The 19,010-nt window shown below is 41.7% G+C and overlaps 4 protein-coding genes across 5 annotated transcripts in view; 1 reads left to right on the top strand and 3 right to left on the bottom strand.

Annotated features, from left to right (window-relative positions):
• Window positions 1-1,729: 1,729 nt before the first annotated feature.
• Window positions 1,730-10,657, top strand: fbxo31 (F-box protein 31). Of its 2 annotated transcripts, XM_085779585.1 has the most exons (10): window positions 1,730-2,240; window positions 4,497-4,568; window positions 5,023-5,109; window positions 5,484-5,560; window positions 5,755-5,922; window positions 6,090-6,164; window positions 6,303-6,412; window positions 6,580-6,733; window positions 7,084-7,457; window positions 8,709-10,657. In XM_085779585.1, exons 1-10 carry the CDS (start codon window positions 1,790-1,792, stop codon window positions 8,929-8,931), a joined length of 1,791 nt encoding a protein of 596 aa, XP_085635711.1. In that variant the 5' UTR covers window positions 1,730-1,789; the 3' UTR covers window positions 8,932-10,657. The 2 variants fall into 2 exon arrangements, with proteins under 2 accessions (XP_085635711.1, XP_085635713.1); XM_085779587.1 differs by lacking the exon at window positions 5,023-5,109.
• Window positions 10,658-11,098: 441 nt separating this feature from the next.
• Window positions 11,099-14,209, bottom strand: LOC146986028 (pyrethroid hydrolase Ces2e-like; the record flags this gene model as incomplete). Its single annotated transcript, XM_085779584.1, has 12 exons — window positions 11,099-11,412; window positions 11,503-11,575; window positions 11,680-11,829; window positions 11,926-12,064; window positions 12,150-12,227; window positions 12,360-12,503; window positions 12,650-12,748; window positions 12,845-12,949; window positions 13,055-13,208; window positions 13,366-13,499; window positions 13,756-13,897; window positions 13,992-14,209. Coding segments are annotated over 12 exons (1,623 nt in total), but the record flags the coding sequence as incomplete, so codon positions are not given.
• Window positions 14,210-14,416: 207 nt separating this feature from the next.
• On the bottom strand, window positions 14,417-18,069 carry LOC146986027 (fatty acyl-CoA hydrolase precursor, medium chain-like). The gene is made up of 13 exons (XM_085779581.1): window positions 17,894-18,069; window positions 17,178-17,370; window positions 16,943-17,084; window positions 16,545-16,678; window positions 16,234-16,387; window positions 16,024-16,128; window positions 15,829-15,927; window positions 15,551-15,694; window positions 15,341-15,418; window positions 15,117-15,255; window positions 14,871-15,020; window positions 14,694-14,766; window positions 14,417-14,603 (listed from the first exon to the last, which is right to left on the bottom strand). Exons 1-13 carry the CDS (start codon window positions 17,967-17,969, stop codon window positions 14,417-14,419), a joined length of 1,674 nt encoding a protein of 557 aa, XP_085635707.1. The 5' UTR covers window positions 17,970-18,069.
• A 708-nt stretch (window positions 18,070-18,777) lies between these two features.
• The window catches only part of LOC146986025 (fatty acyl-CoA hydrolase precursor, medium chain-like), a 10,961-nt gene continuing 10,728 nt past the window's right edge, over window positions 18,778-19,010 (bottom strand). Inside the window, exon 15 of the mRNA XM_085779580.1 lies at window positions 18,778-18,872. The gene's annotated coding sequence lies outside the window, so the exon portion shown is untranslated. The remainder of the gene's footprint in view (window positions 18,873-19,010) is intronic.

The following is a 19,010-nucleotide window of genomic DNA, read 5'->3' as shown; positions in this document are numbered from 1 at the left end:
GACCAAAAACCAAACAAGCGATTTTAAAAAGACGACAGGCGCGCGGCTTACGTTTTTTTTTTTTGGACCAAAAATTAAAATTTCTTCGAATTTCTCCAAACTCGGATATATCATCTGGGGGTCCGAGGGGAGTCCAACGCAGAAGGTTTGGTTGAAATCGGGCCGGTACTTTTGGAGAAAATGACCAAAAACCAAACAGGCGATTTTAACGAGTGGCCAGGCTGCACCTGCACTGTTCTATTTATAGACTTTGATAACGAGCTGGCCCCAACAGCTGGCCACTGCACACAGAGCAGAGCAGAGCAGAGAGATTTGTGCTCTGAGCAGCTTCCGAAAACAGCCCAGAAAAAGAGAACGTACCTCTTATCAGAATGTGGCCATGACTACTGGGGCAAGGAGACTGCACATTGATGTGCATTAAATGTTTGTAGGGCAAAAACTTTTCTCAGGGTCGCAAGGTAGAAAAGGGGGGCATTTCTGTTTTTCTAATAAAATCAGCTCCTACTTTTATATTGAAGTGGATGAGCCACTGGAGCGGGTCTAGCTGCACAATTAGGCTCATAGAGACAATTCTGTAAGTCTGTCTGCTGTTTTGAACACATCAAATGAGACACGACAAGTGTGGCTACAAACCAGTGAGGAAATCATGTGTCTAGAGTTTAATTTGTGGCCGTGCTGGCAATTTATCCAGAAAAAATCCTGAATGTTTTTTCGATCCCTCTCACTCTAGCGATGTCACTCACTCTAAGCCCTGCTCGTTAGACGCAACACACACCCATTATAAAGCTGGATTTTGTCAAAAAAAACTTAATGATTTTAAAGCGGCCAAATATCAGAAACTGTTGAAGATATCAATAAGCTGAGTCATAGAGGAATACTTAAAAAGTTTGTCTACAGCTCAGAATTTGAATGAAGTCTCTAGCTGAAAGTATGTGGACACTTTAAAGGCTGAAAGAAGTAAGAAGATTTGAAGAGTTTCAAGACTGTTCCAATGCATTCTCTATGGGGAAAAAAAAAATCAGAAATAGTTGAATATTGCAAAAAGTATGAATAGTTGAAAAGAGAAAAGACATAGTATACCTGTCCCGAAAAGGCTGAACATTTTGATATTTGAATTGTTGAAATAGCACAAAGTATGAAGGACTAGTTACATGACGAAGAAAGGCAGAAAATGGCCGAACCGAATAATGTGAATGCTTCCAGCATTCACACTAATAACTAGGAAAAAATCCACACAATAACAGTAGTGCCCGGTGCGATTGCCCGTGGCCCTAATTAATGGGCTCTATGCACAGCTCCACTACTTCCTGAACTTAAGGCAGCTCCTTTATTTCCTGTCTTACATTATTGGACACACTGATTAATCCAGGTGTGTCTGACCATTGTGACTACTCAGACACAAACTTTGTCATATACAAGGACTATTTTAATTTAGTCTTCATGCAGTTTTGATGTGTGTGATTATGATTTTTTTTTTTTCTTTATTTTCGTTTGCCTCCTCCTGCCCTGACTACATCTGCACATATTCTTTAATAAAGGCCACTTAGGGAAGTCTGAAGCTGTAACTGAGACGTATTGTCTAGACTGGATGGATCTTCTCTTCGTCTTCACCTGCTGCTGCTGCTGCGTGACGTCACCACCACGCTGCGTAGCTACGTGCGTGCAACGATGTGACGTCGGAAGATGTTTTCTGCTCATGCTCGCGCGAGGACAGGAGGAGATCAGCCCCGACTGCAGCTGATGTGTTGTGTTGTGTAGTGATGTAATGTTGCCTGTTTGGTGACTACGGATGGCTGTTTGTGCCAGGCTCTGCGGAGTGGGTCAGTCGCGAAGGTGCCGCAGGCGACAGCGGCATAATCAGCAGGATCAGGGCAGCGATTCCGACATGGACGAGGAAGAAGGGGAGCGGATCGTCGGCAAGAGGCAAGGCGACGTCTGCGGCGGCGTTGCAGGAGGAGGAGGAGGAGGAGGAGGCCCGGAGAGCGGCGCCGCCACTGCAGGGCCGAGTGACGCTTGTGATAATGGCAGCGGTCATGTCAACACCGAGGGCTTTCTGAACCACCGCAGGAGGAGCACGGGACCTCCGCACCCGCAATCATTAGCGGAACTACCGCCGGAGATCCTGGTGGAAATAATCTCCCTGCTCCCCGGACCAGCCCTGCCTAATGTGGCCCTCGTCTGCAAGAAATTCAGACAAATCCTCAGCACTGAAACCATCTGGAGAAGGCGGTGCATTGAAGGTAAAGTGTCTCAACAGTGCACGCAGAGTGAGATGATATAGCTAACACCAGCGGCTCAGACCGCTTAGTAAAAAAAAAAAAAAAGCATCGAGTCGCATTAATATTAGTTATGTCATGTAATCCCCCTTTTATTGACAGATTTGTGTGTGCTAGAGAGAGAGAGAGAGCTCTGGCTCATCGAAAATGCATGTGAAGTATTTCTATCGATCAGGACGGGAACTATGACGAAAATGAAAGTAATCGCTGCGAGTCATCACTGTTTAAAAAAACAACAGGTAGGAAGAAGGAGACGGGGAAAATGGCCTTGGGCTGTTTTTAGGCCTTTTCTATTTGTAGCCAAGCTGATACGGCTTGTTGATGCAGTGCCGTTCTCAGCCTTTTTGGGAGACGTGAGCATTATCATGCTCGTGATCACCACCACCACCATCCACATCCAACCACTTAATTTGGTTAGTTATGAAACAGCATGACAGTGGGAGCAAAACAAATAGCCTATGATAGATCACTTGCAGCTATAATCAGACACATGTGGTATGTAAAAATGTAAAGATACACTTAAAGGTTCAGTGTGTTATAATTGAGAAGATCTGAATATACCCATTAATATATTAGTACAAGCGTATAATCGCTAAATAAAATTTGTTGGGTTTTCATAGCCATATAATTATTCTATAAATTAGGAATGAGGAGTTGACGTAATGACACAGTGCTCCCGGAGATGACAACATCTGTCTGCCATTTTGAACTTACTGGCGCCAACCGCTTCTACTGTACTTCTACAGCAATGTGTTCATTGTTTTTGTTCTGATCTAATTTAATGCCACGTTTCCATTACGTGGTACCGGCTCGAGTCGACTCACCATTTTTACCATTAGGTAAAAGTACGTGGAGGTACTAAAATGACTTGTAAACCTTGCAGACCACTGACTGGTGAAAGAGTTGTCACCACCGTCTCGTCAGAGGCAATAGACCAGAGCGGCATCTTTAAGCAAATGAGAGTGACTGAGGCATCCTGGGTAATTTAGGGGCAGCGCCCGGGATCCCTCCATTGAAAAGTTCAGCCTAACTGGCTTAACAAACTAACTACTAAAAAGTTGGCTATTAACAGGCTATTAACAGACAACACTTAGCCAAAACCTACCTGGTGATTCGACCAAATACGTGTAGATGTCCGGGTAAGACATTTCTGGCCACTGTGTGGGGTCATTGATCATTGTGGGAGGCTAAATGGGCATATACCGGTAGATTAATTGTAGTTTTTCAAGATAGCATGAACGGTCGGTTTCAGGGAGGGTGTAAAAATAATTATGAGACATAGTGCTACAAAAGAAGCAAAAAATAAAACATTAAAATTGATTGTTAGTTAGTCTACGCTCCATCAAAACACAAAAAGCTACTGAGTGCAATTTTAAAATGCCAGGCGCTGCCCCTAAATTACCCAGGATGCCTCAGTCATTCTCATTTGCATAGAGATGCCGGTCTGTTCTATAGCCGGTCTCCTGTGACGATCGACCGGCCAACCTCCGTCGTCATCCCACGGAGAAAGTGATCTGATGAAGTTACCTGTAGCTCTCTGGAGATTTACCGCTGGCTGATATAATTCGTTCTGACAGATAAATGTTGTTTTTTCTAAAAGAAGAAGGAGTAGGAAACGGCAGACATATCGTAGAATGGTTTAGATCTTTACCTCATCGCTCCATGCTCCTGAAATACTCCCAGTTGCTCCCAGTCCTGGTAAACACGGTTTTTTCCCTCCGAGGCCACGGCCACTTTACCGACGGGAGGGATAAGTGCGAGCGAGTGAGCGCTGCAAACTAGAAGCTGAATGCTAGATATCACAGTTTTACCCCCATATTACACACTGGACCTTTAATGATTCCCTCATATTTTGAAAGGTCATGTCATGTACTGCTCAGTTAGGCAATTGATCAATTATTATTGTATTATTAATCAACTGACTCTTGAAAAACCATCCAGTATATTTCTCACACCAGAATATACTTGTTGGATATCTTTAGGTTAAGATAATTTTAATGTATTACCTAACCAAATTAAAATATTGCTACAAAGCAGCTCTGCTTGTTATTACCCACAACAACCAGCTTGTCCAGATTTGGATAAAAGTGCTAAATGCCACTATTTTGTCATATGTGTTTAAAAATAAGAGTCGCTGTACAACTCATTTCCATTACCACTAACACTGATAGAGACATTTAAATTTAATGTTCATTTCCCTCGTGTGTTTTCTGTCTGCAGAGTTTGGTATGAAGGAGGATCTGAGGAAGATAGAAGCTGGAGGAGTATCAAGCCGGGAGCTCTATGTTAAACGTGAGTACAACCACCATCACTTAAAACAGCCATGAGGTCACAGATCAATTGATCAATTAATTATTTGGTTTCTTCCTAGTTCTGCTCCATCGTGTTATTCACCAGTTGCAGTCACAGATCTCCCTAATCCTGACTGTGATTAGATGCAGATAGAAACCGTTTTTAGCTTTTTGTTACCTGATATGAATGTGGATTCTTTACTCCCCAAAGACTTTTGATAGTTCAACTTTTAAAACTTTTTTGAACATATTTGTTTCTCAATAGTTAATCAGCAGAAATATGGAGCATATGTTGCATTTTGAAATAGCAGTTGCTGCAAAATATACCAGACAAAGTGGCAGCACCTGATCATTTTGGCACATTTACTGAATTCATTATTGTGCTGCATTTGGACTAAGCCATGAGTGCTCCATGGTCGCTCTACACATGCCTGTGTTGTGCCTGCCCTGTCCAGGTGTAAACCCACGGGTGAAGTCTGGGCGCTTTGTGAAACTCCTCCCGGACTACAAGCACATGGACTATAGAGATGTGTACACACACTGTATGTCGACAGACAGGCATCAATGATTGATGGCTGCAGCATGAGGGGTTGGGCGTTTGTTGATTTGATTTCAAAGCAAACCGTTGCAGCAGTGTTATGCATTGCACGCCTGTAATAATTCTCCACTGCAGTGTTTGCTTTTATATTATGTGAGAATTAGCAGGCTGTATGATTTGGCGTGCTGTGTGTGTTTAAAACTTGACTGACAGGAACATGGTCGGTTAACACTTTCTCCTTTCTTGTGTCTACACACCCTACACGAAAAGTTGTCCACTTGTGTTTCTAACCACGCACAGTGCCGCTTGGAGCAGAATATGCCTGTGTGACTGCAGAAACTCACTACTAAGGTGCAATGTTGTGCTTTTGTGTTGCAGTGCTTCACCCATACAGACATATTTTGGGCTTATGGCAGCCTGATATAGGTCCTTATGGTGGATTGCTCAATGTTGTGGTAAGTAGTATTTCTCAATCAAGACGTTTAATAAGATGAGAACAAATTGCTACAATTTACAGTTTGATCTACAAAGTCAAATGCTTAATTAAAGTGGAGAAATATTTAGCAGCTATTACCGGTACTTTGGCAGCCTAATTTAATTTAGGCATATTGCAATGACTGATAAATCATTAAAAGTAATTCTCATTCAGGTGGATGGGTTATTCATCATTGGCTGGATGTATTTGCCACCTCATGACCCCCGTGTGGAGGATCCAATGAGAAGACGGCCACTCTTCCGTATCCACATGTGGGAGACCAAAAAGGCCACTGTGGAGTGTATGTACGGACACAAGGGACCCCACAAAGGAGACATACAGGTAAGAGCTAACACAGCTCGAAAGCCTATCTGTGCACCTAAGAAACAAGCCTGCCAGAATTCAGTGTATATTTTATGAATCGGATAACTCATTCTACTTTAATTTGAGGTTAGTGGCTTATCAAAGTAGGCCATACTTTAATATGTGTCATATTCTGTTATTTTTAGACTGTCAAGAAGGATGAATTTTCAACTAAATGTAACCAGACGGATCATCACCGCATGCCAGGAGGCAGACAAGAGGTGTGACAGCTCAACCTACTGACCGGCTTATGACCTGTTTGGAATAATTCACTTATCTTCACTACTTATCAGAATGTACAGTAATTACATGTTTTGTAAATACACCGTATCAGTGTGTGCGTGTGTTTGTGTTTGCAGGAGTTCAGGACATGGTTGGAGGAAGAATGGGGTCGGACGCTGGAAGAAATCTTCCATGAACACATGCAGGAGCTCATCCTGATGAAGTTCATTTACACTAGTCAATATGAGTATGGGTCTTTGTTTCATGTTTCATGTCTTCAGTAGCTCAAATGGATTAAACTGTATTGATAACGACGGCGTTTAATCTGAGGAGATGGTTCTGATTTCTCTTGTGGGTGAATGTAGAATGTATCCATGAAATTCTGACAGAGACTCCTCTGCTTCTTTTTGACAGTAACTGCTTGACGTACCGGCGCATCTATCTTCCTCCTTTCATGCCCTCTGACCTGCTGCAGCCAGGCCTCTTCAAAGGAACCTATGGCAGTCACGGCTTGGAGATTGTAATGCTCAGTTTCCACGGGGATTCTGCAAGAGCCACGAAGCTCACTGTAAGTTGATGAACAATCATTACCAGAGGTTGTGCTTGCCCTAAAAAGAAACTAACTCTCTCCAGTTTTGACTCATATGCATGTTGGCATGCTACAGTTGAAAATAATCACAGGTTCACTGTGAATTATTAAACATCCTGTAAATGTCCTACAGGCCATCCTCCTCCAATCCAATAACAACCTACTCGGCCAATATTCCTGACGTCAGTCAAGCTTTAAGCAAGCACTCATACACACAAAGTGCCTCTAAATGCTAATATTCTGACAGTTTTGACGCAGTAAATGAAACATTAACCCACCAAATTGATCTGATAGTTGTGCAAACATAATCATTTCCCCCCTTCCTGCAGGGAGACCCCAACGTTCCTGCAGGGCAACTCACTTTGGATATTGACCTGAGGCGGCCCGTGGTTCTCCCAGACTTGGAGCACCAGCGGAAAATAGAGGAACTCTCTCGACTTGTACTGGGAATACATGAAGAAGTGCAGAGGGAAGCGGAGCAACGGGCCAAGGGCAACCCCGCCACAGACAGTGGTACAGCAGAGGGGGCCTGTGGGGGTCCCAGCGGAGCAGAAGGGATGGACATAGACCACGGTGCCTGCTCAGACAGCTGCCAACCTGGCCCCAGCAGCAGCAGCACCAGTCCTCCTGACGTCCAGCCATTCGTCCTGCCTCTGGGGGTTATGGCTCGCAACGAGGTGTACCCACGCACCTGTAGGAAATGGTAAGAGCTCATGAGCTTACACAGGTGGACTGGTGCCTGTTGATTTTTCTACCACAACAACAGCGGTGTTAGACACTGTGCGCCTATTGTTCTTGAGCTGTTATGGAAATTGCTTCATTGTTGAAAGCTCATGGCCAAGAGGCTGAAATCATATCAGCCTCTAATGAGTGTTTGTCAGAAAGTGAGTGTTGGCTGAACATCTATTATAGGGAAGTTTGTTGCCTTGAACCGTAGAATTATGGATTTACAGCCGAGGATATTTAATAACATTTAATTGACCATATAAAAAAGATTATGGTGATTTCTGGCTATGACAATTAATTAAACCGTGCATGACGCACAATGGACAATTGGTTCAGAGTGCTTCTTAGGTGCATCAAAACAAAAACAGCTGTTGGTCTGTAACTGAAGATTTATTACAGGCAACCTGCAAGAGAAGTATAATTGCAGAAATCTCTTTTATTTGGTTGCATGTAATGTTGTCATGGGATTGTTAAAAACCTGTATTTTTTGTCCTCATCACGTTAACTGGTTGCTATTAAGCTGAATTAAAATTCCTACAATAATTATAAGTTCTTAAAGGGATAGTTGAACATTTTGGCCAATTGGCCCATTGCCATAATCCCTATAGTCTTTGGAGTAGGTTTGTTACCTTTATTTGTCGGTGTAAGCTATTTTTAAAACGGCAGAGCAGAGCTACGCTACGGAGGCTCATGGAATTTCTTGGTTTCCCTCATCAAACTCATTAAATCCAAAAACTCCAAAACGCTCTCGTGGACAGGTTGTGACCTGCACATTCACCACGCTATGAGATAATAACTTTACCACTGGAGTTGTTTTCGTTTTCGAACTAATATTAATGCGGCTCAACTCTGTCTCGTAATGTTCCGTTATTATCTCATAGCGTGGTCACAACTTGTCCACAGGAGCGTTTTGGAGTTGTTGGATTATGTATTTGATGAGTTTGATGAGGGAAACCAAGAAATCCCATAAGCCTCCGTAGCGTAGCTCTGAGCAGCTCGCGGCTCTGCTCCGCCATTCTTAAAATAGCTTACACCAACAATTAAAGACTTTAGGGATTATGGCAATGGGCCAAGTTGCCAAGATGTTGAACCATCCCTTTAAATTAAGATAATGTCGTGTTATCGTTTTCTAAGTACTGTCTGTGAGAACTGAGACTATGAATTATTAATTGAAACGGTCATCTGTTTAATTATTGATTTACTGACAAATTGAAATCCTCCATTTCAGCTTCTATGGGACGGGCCTGATCGCTGGGCACGGCTTTACAAGTCCAGAGCGCACCCCGGGGCTCTTTGTGCTGTTTGACGAGGACCGTTTTGGTTTCATCTGGCTGGAGTTGAAGTCTTTCAGTCTGTACAGTCGCCTGACGGACCATCTAGCCCACGCTCATGCCCCAAACATGGAGCGATTTGAGGCCATGCTGCGCAACATGCAGTCCTGGACGTCCTGATGCACCAAGCTTTAAAGTCTCTTACCACAAATACAATGCATAACAACAACCATTACACACGAATCACCTCTGTCCTCCGCTGGCAACAATAGTATCATGTTAGCTCATGACCTTAACTCTCCAGGTTCTATCTGTGTGTGTTTCACAAACGTTGGGTTTTACTGTCTAATTAAGCTAGCTATATCACCCTGACCTAGCACTCCCGCACTCCTGTTCCCAGACAAGCACTTTTAATGGTCTCTAGGGGCAACACCTCACCTCTATAGAACCTTAATCCTTCAGTGCAGCATGATAACAGGTCGCAAGTTCTTTATTTATTTATTTATTACCTGCAGGAGAAAAAGAATGATATTTCATACCACTTATTATGGATCAAACTGTATGTGCCTCTGATTCGAAAACCATGTCTGTACTCAGCAGTGCTTGAAGAAGATAAAGGTGTCCAATGTAATCAACTATATAGTATTATAATAATGTCAGTGCCCAACATATTGGACTGCATGCTGCGTTTTATTTAGATGTAATCATGCAACATTCATAATTATCGGATCATGACGTTTTACTTTAGTGAAGCAGCATGCCTTGCTTTTTATTTTTTATTAATTTATTTTATTTTATTTCTTTTTTTGCTTTTGAGACATCAGAATTTAGAAAAAAACAGCATCTCAGGTGTTTTTCTCTTTGCCACACGTCACTAACAACCAGGACAAAAGTATTTATGTGTATAACTAAAAAAAATGTACAAAGTGACATTCATTTTATTAATTTGTTCAATAGAAATGCAGAGTGAGTTTTACCACCGGGCAATTTTCTAATCATTGACAAGAGACAACTTGCTGTCTTATCAAACACCGTAGCTTTATAAGCCAGTGTTAGGCAGACGTTTTTGTCCTTTGAACTTTTGAGATATCTGGTTCAGTGATATGATTTGGCTCATACGTCTTACATCAGACATATGTTTGATATCACCACGCCACCATGAAATATTATGTAAGTTGGAAAGATGTATCGCAATAGAATAACATAACCTTTACATAAGCTGGAATTAATCAAAGTATGAAAAATATACAGTTTATGTGCTTATATAATTATGGTCTGAAACAGAAACTTGTCTTACCTTTGAAATGTATTGCATTTGTTCTTTGTTTAAATGGCTGACACAGTGTTTGCCTGGCTTCATACCTGCAAAGCTCTTCCCTCCACTTTTCCAATTTGTTTCGAACCTGAGACCAGGCTTGCAGAACTTTACACAAACTAACAGCTCAAAGTGCATCTCAAAGTACCAAGTAAGTGTCTGTATGTCTCATTACGGCCTGATGGGGATGCCCAGTAGCTTTCTTATTCCAAGTGCACTTGTCTGGGCAAAATAGTGAATCATTCAAAACCACTGGCCAGCACTTTTATATCAGACTGCAGCTTTACTAAAATTTGCACAAAAAAAAAAAAGACTGCTGGAGCATCATTTCTTTTATTTTTGTCACATTATATTGATTCTCAATGGTAGGATGTTAGTTTTATACATTTCCTGTCTGTAAGCCCTCTGTACCCAGCTATTTGAATGATTTGCCTTTGAAAAGTGTTGCTTTGTACTATTTTCAATGCCATAAGCCTGATTTTGCGGGAAAAAACAATTAAGTTTGACCTATTGAACTGCTCACATTGGACTTCAGGGAGCTTTTCAGCTTAAGCGCTCTTCTCAGTAATAAAAACAAAAAACTGAAAAGAACCCACTATACCTGTTTCTTCTTTCTGTGTTTTTTTTTATGTGGATCACCCTGCTGGAGCACAGGAAGGCCACTCTCAACTTTCACCCACTGCCATTATCTCAAGTGCCACGGTTGAATTTTGATTACATAACAGTTTGTTGCACTTTGCTCAACAAGCCCTATTTTACACAAGCCCTCTGCTCAATTAACCCCAAAATAGCAAACCAACAAACCACTGATATCATTACACTATAATCTCAGACAACTCACATCAATGGTCTGTGCACATGAATGTCAGGGAGACAAACAAAACAACCAAACCCCTTCAAAAGACTTTTATTTTGTAGAATAATCCAGAGCATTACAATTAGGCATGTGGAAGAACATGTTTCTTTCTTTCGACTGCAGCCTCACACACTTTAATCATCTGAGACTACATTTTTGAAAGGATGTACTTTCAAAATTTCACATAATGTATGGTACTGAAGTTGAAGGCAACTGGACTTCTTTTGATTCATGAGGATGTTTCGCCTCTCATCCATCTCATCAAATATTTTTTTTCTTTTTTATGTGATTGGGCTGACTTTTCTACAGCTCGCTGTGCTCCATTTTCTCCTTCTGTTCTTGGATCTTCCCTGGGAGGATCTCAGAGTGGAAGACAAAACGATTCTTCTTCAGGTGATGACGGACTACCTGCTCCTTTAAATCAATTGATAGGTACTCTTCTTCTGTGCCATACTTTGGCCAGTGGACAAGGCCATCCCCATTAGGAGACCTGCTCACACACACACAAACAGGTTATTAATAAAGGGTCTTATATCCACATCTAATGAAAACTTTGTGTCTCTTGAGCGGCTGTTCCTACCCTGTGCGAGCAAAGTTGCCCCAGTAGCTCATCACGGTTTTGCTAAACACCTCCTCCTCTTCAGGGCAGACATCTAAAATAATGACAGTCTGTTAAAACCCTTTTCACTCCAGGAAGCCAAGGACTGCTCACATACCTGGTCTTCTGTTGATCCAGTCATTTTTAAATTACACTTACCAAGTACTCTCACATAGGTAGTCGTAAAACAGAGTCCTAATACTGTAAAGATTTCATCTCCATGGTCACTTCCAACAAAGCTTGGCCTTTTTGCCTGCAGCATTGAGGGAGCATGTTGGTACTCATACAGGTACACAGCGGAGCCTGCATCTGGTAACAGGTGTTATGTTTATGAAAGTGTGAAACAAATGCTATTAAATTAAAGGTTCTGAGATGGATTTGAGTAATCACTGAATGAAGAATTACCTCTGTGGGCATTGGCAGTCTTGATGGCTGGGACAGTAAACATGAAATCTCCAAGCAACTCAGTAAACCCATTTCTAATTTTCTCACGGTCTTCGCTGGTTCCAATATATTCTTGTATAAGCAGATCTGTGGTGATGGCCTTGAGAAAATGAGGAAGACTTCTGTCAGAGAAAGTTGAGCATGATAAGGAAATCTAATGTCAGGCAGTGTGTATCTAATCTTACATCATATTGGAAAAGGGAGAACATGTTCACGACATGCTCCTTATCCATCCCCTCTGTCCAGTTTGGAGGAGCCAAGAACTAAAAAAAGAAAAAGTGACAGTTAACTCAGACACACAGGAGCAAAACAAAACTATTTCATGAGTTGATCTGGGAATCAGTATGCTCTTCAGTCACAGAAATTGTATTCACAATTCAGCATTTCACACTTACACTGGGAAGTAACCAGCCTGCTTCATCGTTATTTACACCGGTCATGAATGGTAGAGTGAGAAGTTCTTTGTTACGGAAAAGCTTATCCACTGGTTTTGGCAGGAAGTGTCCATCAATACTTACAGAAATTCTCAATGTTACATCCTTTATAGAATGAAATGTAGAAAAGAGACAGTTACAGTTTCATAAAATCCAAAGATTTCACAGAAATATTTCACAGGACACTGTGAGCTCAAGTTCAACTAATACTTTCCAATTAGTGTGCGTAAACTTGGTATACAGTATCTCACCTTACTAAGTTCCACAAAAGTATCTAAATCAAGGTTTTTCATGCAATGGGAGATCTTCTCTGTGCTTTCCAGGCTACAACCAGATATATTTGCTACTATCTGAGGACAGAAATAAAAGGGATGTTACAACGATTTAGAGGTACAATGATGTTCTCAATCAATATTTACTATAAAACAGCCACACTGATAACCGACCTGTGCCACTGGTAGAGGGTCATTTAATATGAGTGCATCCATTGCAGCAGTGCCACTCTCAGCAATGCCACGGTGGATCAGGCCATCAGACAATGGTGAGAGGAGCTGTTAATTCAGAAGAAAGAAGACATGACAGGTTGACAGACATAAATGTGCGATACAAATTAATTTGTTTATCTAAAGAAATCCTCTCTCCAGACTGATCCTTACCAGAAGGGATACACTCACTCCACCAGCAGACTCTCCAAATATCGTAACTGAATCTGGGTCTCCTCCAAAATTATGAACGTGCTGCTGGATCCACCTCAGAGCTTCCACCTGGTCCAGCAGCCCGAAATTCCCGGACATGTGCTCATCTCCAGTGCTGGATGGAACAAACAATTATCGTTTACCAGACCTGCATTCACACCAGCTGGTAAAAGTTACCGTGACTGAGTTTTGAGTTTTTCTTAACATGTGGTACAGATGAGATCAAAAGTAAGAGAATGTATTCCTGTGCTTTGTGACTTGAGTGTTTTCACCTGAGAAAGCCCAGAACTCCCAAACGGTACTGGATCAAAACCACAACCACATCCTGGTAGGCAGCCAGGGCAGAGCCATCATACACAGAGGCTGACCCAATACCAAACCCTCCCCCATGGATCCAGACCATGACCTGGTAAAGTAAAGAAAGACCCTTATTTTTTCCATGAGGATTAAACAATAAATATCTAATTGAGCTCACCTCATAACAATTTCAATCAACACTACATTAACACAAACAGCCTTTAATTCAACTAAATCCACAAAACCACATTCATTGGCTCATCATTTTGCCAATATCACTACTTCCAACCATCCAAACAACTTCTAAAAGCTGATTCCTGGTAACTGAGCAGCATCATTTCAAAGGACAGGGAGTTTTTACTCACTGGGAGCTTGGCATCATGAGCTCTGTTTGCAGGAGTGTAGATGTTGAGGTACAGACAGTCTTCAGAGATGTCTGGAATATCTACCACCTCAGTGCCAAATTTCTCCATGAGATCAATAGAGAACTCTCTATGCTGAACACACCTGAAAATGATATTTTTTAATCAATAAGTAGCTATTGAACATGATTACCACGATCTTGCTATGCAACCATGATGATTCTCAGTGGATGACCTACATAGGCGGCTGCTTGGTGGCGTCTCTTACTCCTTCCCATCCCTCTACAGGCTGAGGTGCAGCCAGTCTCAGAGCAGGGCCTACGGGGGGCTTGGCAAATGGGACGCCCAGGTAGGCATGGACTCCTGCCTCCTTCCCCTTCACACTCACATATTCACCTCTCAGGCTCCCAAGCTTTGTGTGGACTTCAGGCGCTGTTGGGATATTGAGGGTGTGTGAGCGTCATAATGTGTCAGCTCACAATTTCTCAGTTCAGTTTCCCAGGGGAAAATATGTTATAGCTACGTAACAACTGTAATTACATCGGATATGAAATATTTGATTGTTTTGTAGTTTGCCAATTGGAAGCAACTGCCAAGTGAACAAGTCTTAGAAAATACAATAACTTCCCCTTTGGTTTTAGAAACAAGATATATTTTGACTTTTCTACAACTCACTGTGCTCCGTTTTCTCCTTCTGTTCTTGGATCTTCCCTGGGAGGATCTCAGAGTGGAAGACAAAACGATTCTTCTTCAGGTGATGACGGACTACCTGCTCCTTTAAATCAATTGATAGGTACTCTTCTTCTGCGCCATACTTTGGCCAGTAGACAAGGCCATCCCCATTAGGAGACCTGCTCACACACACACAAACAGGTTATTAATAAATGGTCTTATATCCACATCTAATGAAAACTTTGTGTCTCTTGAGCGGCTGTTCCTACCCTGTGCGAGCAAAGTTGCCCCAGTAGCTCATCATGGTTTTGCTAAACACCTCCTCCTCTTCAGGGCAGACATCTAAAATAATGACAGTCTGGTAAAACCCTTTTCACTCCAGGAAGCCAAGGACTGTTCACATATCTGGTCTTCTGTTGATTCAGTCATTTTTAAATTACACTTACCAAGTACTCTCAAATGGGTAGTTGTAAAACAGAATCCTAATACTGTAAGGATTTCATCTCCATGGTCACTTCCAACAAAGCTTGGCCTTTTTGCCTGTAGCATTGAGGGAGCATGTTGGTACTCATACAGGTACACAGCGGAGCCTGCATCTGGTAACAGGTGTTATGTTTATGAAAGTGTGAAACAAATGCCATTAAATTAAAGGTTCTGAGATGGATTTGAGTAATTACTGAATGAAGAATTACCTCTGTGGGCATTGGCAGTCTTGATGGCTGGGATAGTAAATATTAAATCTCCAAGCATCTCAGTAAACCCATTTCTAATTTTCACACGGTCTTCGCTGGTTCCAATATATTCTTGTGTAACCAGATCTTTGGCGATGGTCTTGAGAAAATGAGGAAGACTTCTGTCAGAGAAAGTTGAGCATGATAAGGAAATCTAATGTCAGGCAGTGTGTATCTAATCTTACATCATATTGGAAAAGGGTGAGCATGTTCACGACATGCTCCTTATCCATGCCCTCAGTCCAGTTTGGAGGAGCCAAGAACTAAGAAAAGAAAAAGTGACAGTTAACTCAGACACACAGGAGCAAAACAAAACTATTTCATGAGTTGATCTGGGAATCAGTATGCTCTTCAGTCACAGAAATTGTATTCACGATTCAGCATTTCACACTTACATTGGGAAATAACCAGCCTGCTTCATCGTTATTTACACCGGTCATGAATGGTATAGTGAGAAGTTCTTTTTTACGGTAAAGCTCATCCACTGGTTTTGGCAGGAAGTGTCCATCAATATTTACAGAAACTCTCAATGTTGCATCCTTTATAGAATACAAAGAAAAGAGACAGTTACAGTTTCATAAGATCCAAAGATTTCATAGAAATATTTCACAGGACATTGTGAGCTCAGGTTCAACTAATACTTTCACATTAAACTTGGTATACAGTATCTCACCTTACTAAGTTCCACAAAAGTATCTAAATCAAGGTTTTTCATGCAATGGGAGATCTTCTCTGTGCTTTCCAGGCTACAACCAGATATATTTGCTACTATCTGAGGACAGAAATAAAAGGGATGTCACAAAAATTTAGAGGTACAATGTTCTCAATCCATAATGTTACATATGAAACAGCTACACTGATAACCGACCTGTGCCACTGGCAGAGGGTCATTTAATATGAGTACATCCATTGCAGCAGTGCCACTCTCAGCAATGCCACGGTGGATCAGGCCATCAGACAATGGTGAGAGGAGCTGTTAATTCAGAAGAAAGAAGACATGACAGGTTGACAGACATAAATGTGTGATACAAATGAATTTGTTTATCTAGAGGAACCCTCTCTCCAGACTGATCCTTACCAGAAGGGATACACTCACTCCACCAGCAGACTCTCCAAATATCGTAACTGAATCTGGGTCTCCTCCAAAGTTATGAACGTGCTGCTGGATCCACCTCAGAGCTTCCACCTGGTCCAGCAGCCCGAAATTCCCGGACATGTGCTCATCTCCAGTGCTGGATGGAACAAACAATTATCGTTTACCAGACCTGCATTCACACCAGCTGGTAAAAGTGACTGTGACTGAGTTTTGAGTTTTTCTTAACATGTGGTACAGATGAGATCAAAAGTAAGAGAATGTATTCCTGTGCTTTGTGACTTGAGTGTTTTCACCTGAGAAAGCCCAGAACTCCCAAACGGTACTGGATCAAAACCACAACCACATCCTGGTAGGCAGCCAGGGCAGAGCCATCATACACAGAGGCTGACCCCATACCAAACCCTCCCCCGTGGATCCAGACCATGACCTGGTAAAGTAAAGAAAGACCCTTATTTTTCCCATGAGGATTAAACAATGTATTATTTCTAATTGAGCTCACCTCATAAGAATTTCAATTAGTACAACACTACATTAACACAAACAGCCTTTAATTCAACTAAATCCACTAGACCACATTCATTGGCTCATCATTTTGCCGATATCACTACCTCCAACCATCAAAACAACTTCTAAAAGCTGTTTCCTGGTAACTGAGCAGCATCATTTCAAAGGACAAGGAGTTTTTACTCACTGGGAGCTTGGCATCATGAGCTCTGTTTGCAGGAGTGTAGATGTTGAGGTACAGACAGTCTTCAGAGATGTCTGGAATATCTACCACCATAGCGCCAAATTTCTCCAACAGGTCAATAGAGAGCTCTCTATGCTGAACACACCTGAAAATTATATTTTTAAATCAATAAGTAGCTATTGGGCGTGATTACCGCGATCTTATATGCAACCATGATGATTCTCAGTGGATGACCTACATAGGCGGCTGCTTGGTGGCGTCTCTTACTCCTTCCCATCCCTCTACAGGCTGAGGTGCAGCCAGTCTCAGAGCAGGGCCTACGGGGGGCTTGGCAAATGGGACGCCCAGGTAGGCATGGACTCCTGCCTCCTTCCCCTTCACACTCACATATTCACCTCTCAGGCTCCCAAGCTTTGTGTGGACTTCAGGCGCTGTTGGGATATTGAGGGTGTGTGAGCGTCATAATGTGTCAGCTCAATTTCTCAGTTCAATTTCCAAGGGGAAAATATGTTATAGCTACGTAATATTTGATTGTTTTTTCCTTTGCCAGATGGAAGCAACTGCCAAGTGAACAAGTCTAAGAAAATACAATAACTTCCCTTTTGGTTTTAGAAACAAGATATATTTTCCCAAACTACAATTTCATCATAGTATCTGTTTAACCGGTTAGGACTGAAACAGTTTCAAATCTGGTAATTGATCACCCATTAGTTAATCAAACTTTTAACATTTCAGTCACTTCTGATAGGAAACTCCCAAACATTGCCAGATCTTTGTCTGTTTGTTAATCATGAGACAAAACAAGCATTTTGACAGATGTCACATTTTAACAGTTTGGTTCATTTTTCATTAACAATGAACAGAATTCACCATTCATAAATCCAGACCATTCACTGTAGCTCTATTCTCGATAGAACATAGCTACGCCCTTTGAACTAGTTCTGTCTGACTTACCTTGTGAGTCTGCAGCACCAGCACTGAGACACAAAAGAGACAGAAAGAAGAAAGTTTGCACAGCTCTGAACTCCATTACGTTTTGCCTCCGTGAGGAATCTGCAGGCAGTTGAAAGGAGGAAAAGCCAGTGTAGTGCAGCTCCCCGTGAAGCTTTGTGGTGTTGACCTGGACAGTTGTAAATACCTGCCAGAACTTCCAACCACAGCAACAGGTGACCAACAGACGAAACATGTCCCGCCTCCTCCCTAAAGGTATTATCTGCTCTGCTCTGCAGTTTCACAATAGGTGGCCATAAGAAATTATAGCCCAGAATGTCCTCATAAATCACTATAGTTGTTTAACCACCTCGTGGTTATAGGCTACACATACTGAAAATTAATTTAGAAATATTGTTGAATGTTCCACCAAATACAGGAAAGAGCAAAAATATTCATTCATTAAATAAATCACAACATTAGGGGAAATGGGTTCACTAAGATATTGGTAATGGTGATGGGCAGTTACTAATATCAGTTACATCATTAGAATTTGCAGTGTTTTTTGATTTTACACAAGATCAATGTTCCTCATAAAGTGTTGAGTGTATGTGACAGTTGACAGGTCCGGTCACTATGCCTCCAATTGATCATGCGCCCTGGCTACTTGGCCAAGGGGATGTCCCTTTACATATCTGTACAATATTATTTTCCTTCACAAATCCAGTATCAACTGAACTTCTGGCTCAATGTCTTTGAATGGTTGTCTACTGATGCATAAAAGCTCAGAACTCTGAAAAAAGTTACATGATATTTAGTGCTAGACAAACCACTGCTATCAGAACATAACTCTTTCACATCAATGGTCAGTGCACGTGAGTGTCAGGAAGACAAACAAAACAACCAAACCCCTTCAAAAGACTTTTATTTTGTAGAAGAATCCAGTGCATTAAAATTAGACAAGTGGAAGAACATGTTAGAACAGTTATCTTTCGACTGCTGCCTCGCACACTGCAGTTCACCTGAGGATTTTTTTTGTCATCTTATAGACTATGATGTCCTTTCAACATTTTGCATAATGTATGGTACTGAAGTTGAAGACAAATGGACTTCAGCACTTTACGACTATGATGACCTGGAT

This window comes from Trachurus japonicus, chromosome 6 (assembly GCF_045865225.1).
Source record: "Trachurus japonicus isolate A0001 chromosome 6, Traja_1.0".
NCBI classification, from domain to species: Eukaryota; Metazoa; Chordata; class Actinopteri; order Carangiformes; family Carangidae; genus Trachurus; species Trachurus japonicus.
The sequence above is the reverse complement of the archived record's forward strand: the minus strand, read 5'-3'. Positions and strand labels throughout refer to the sequence as shown.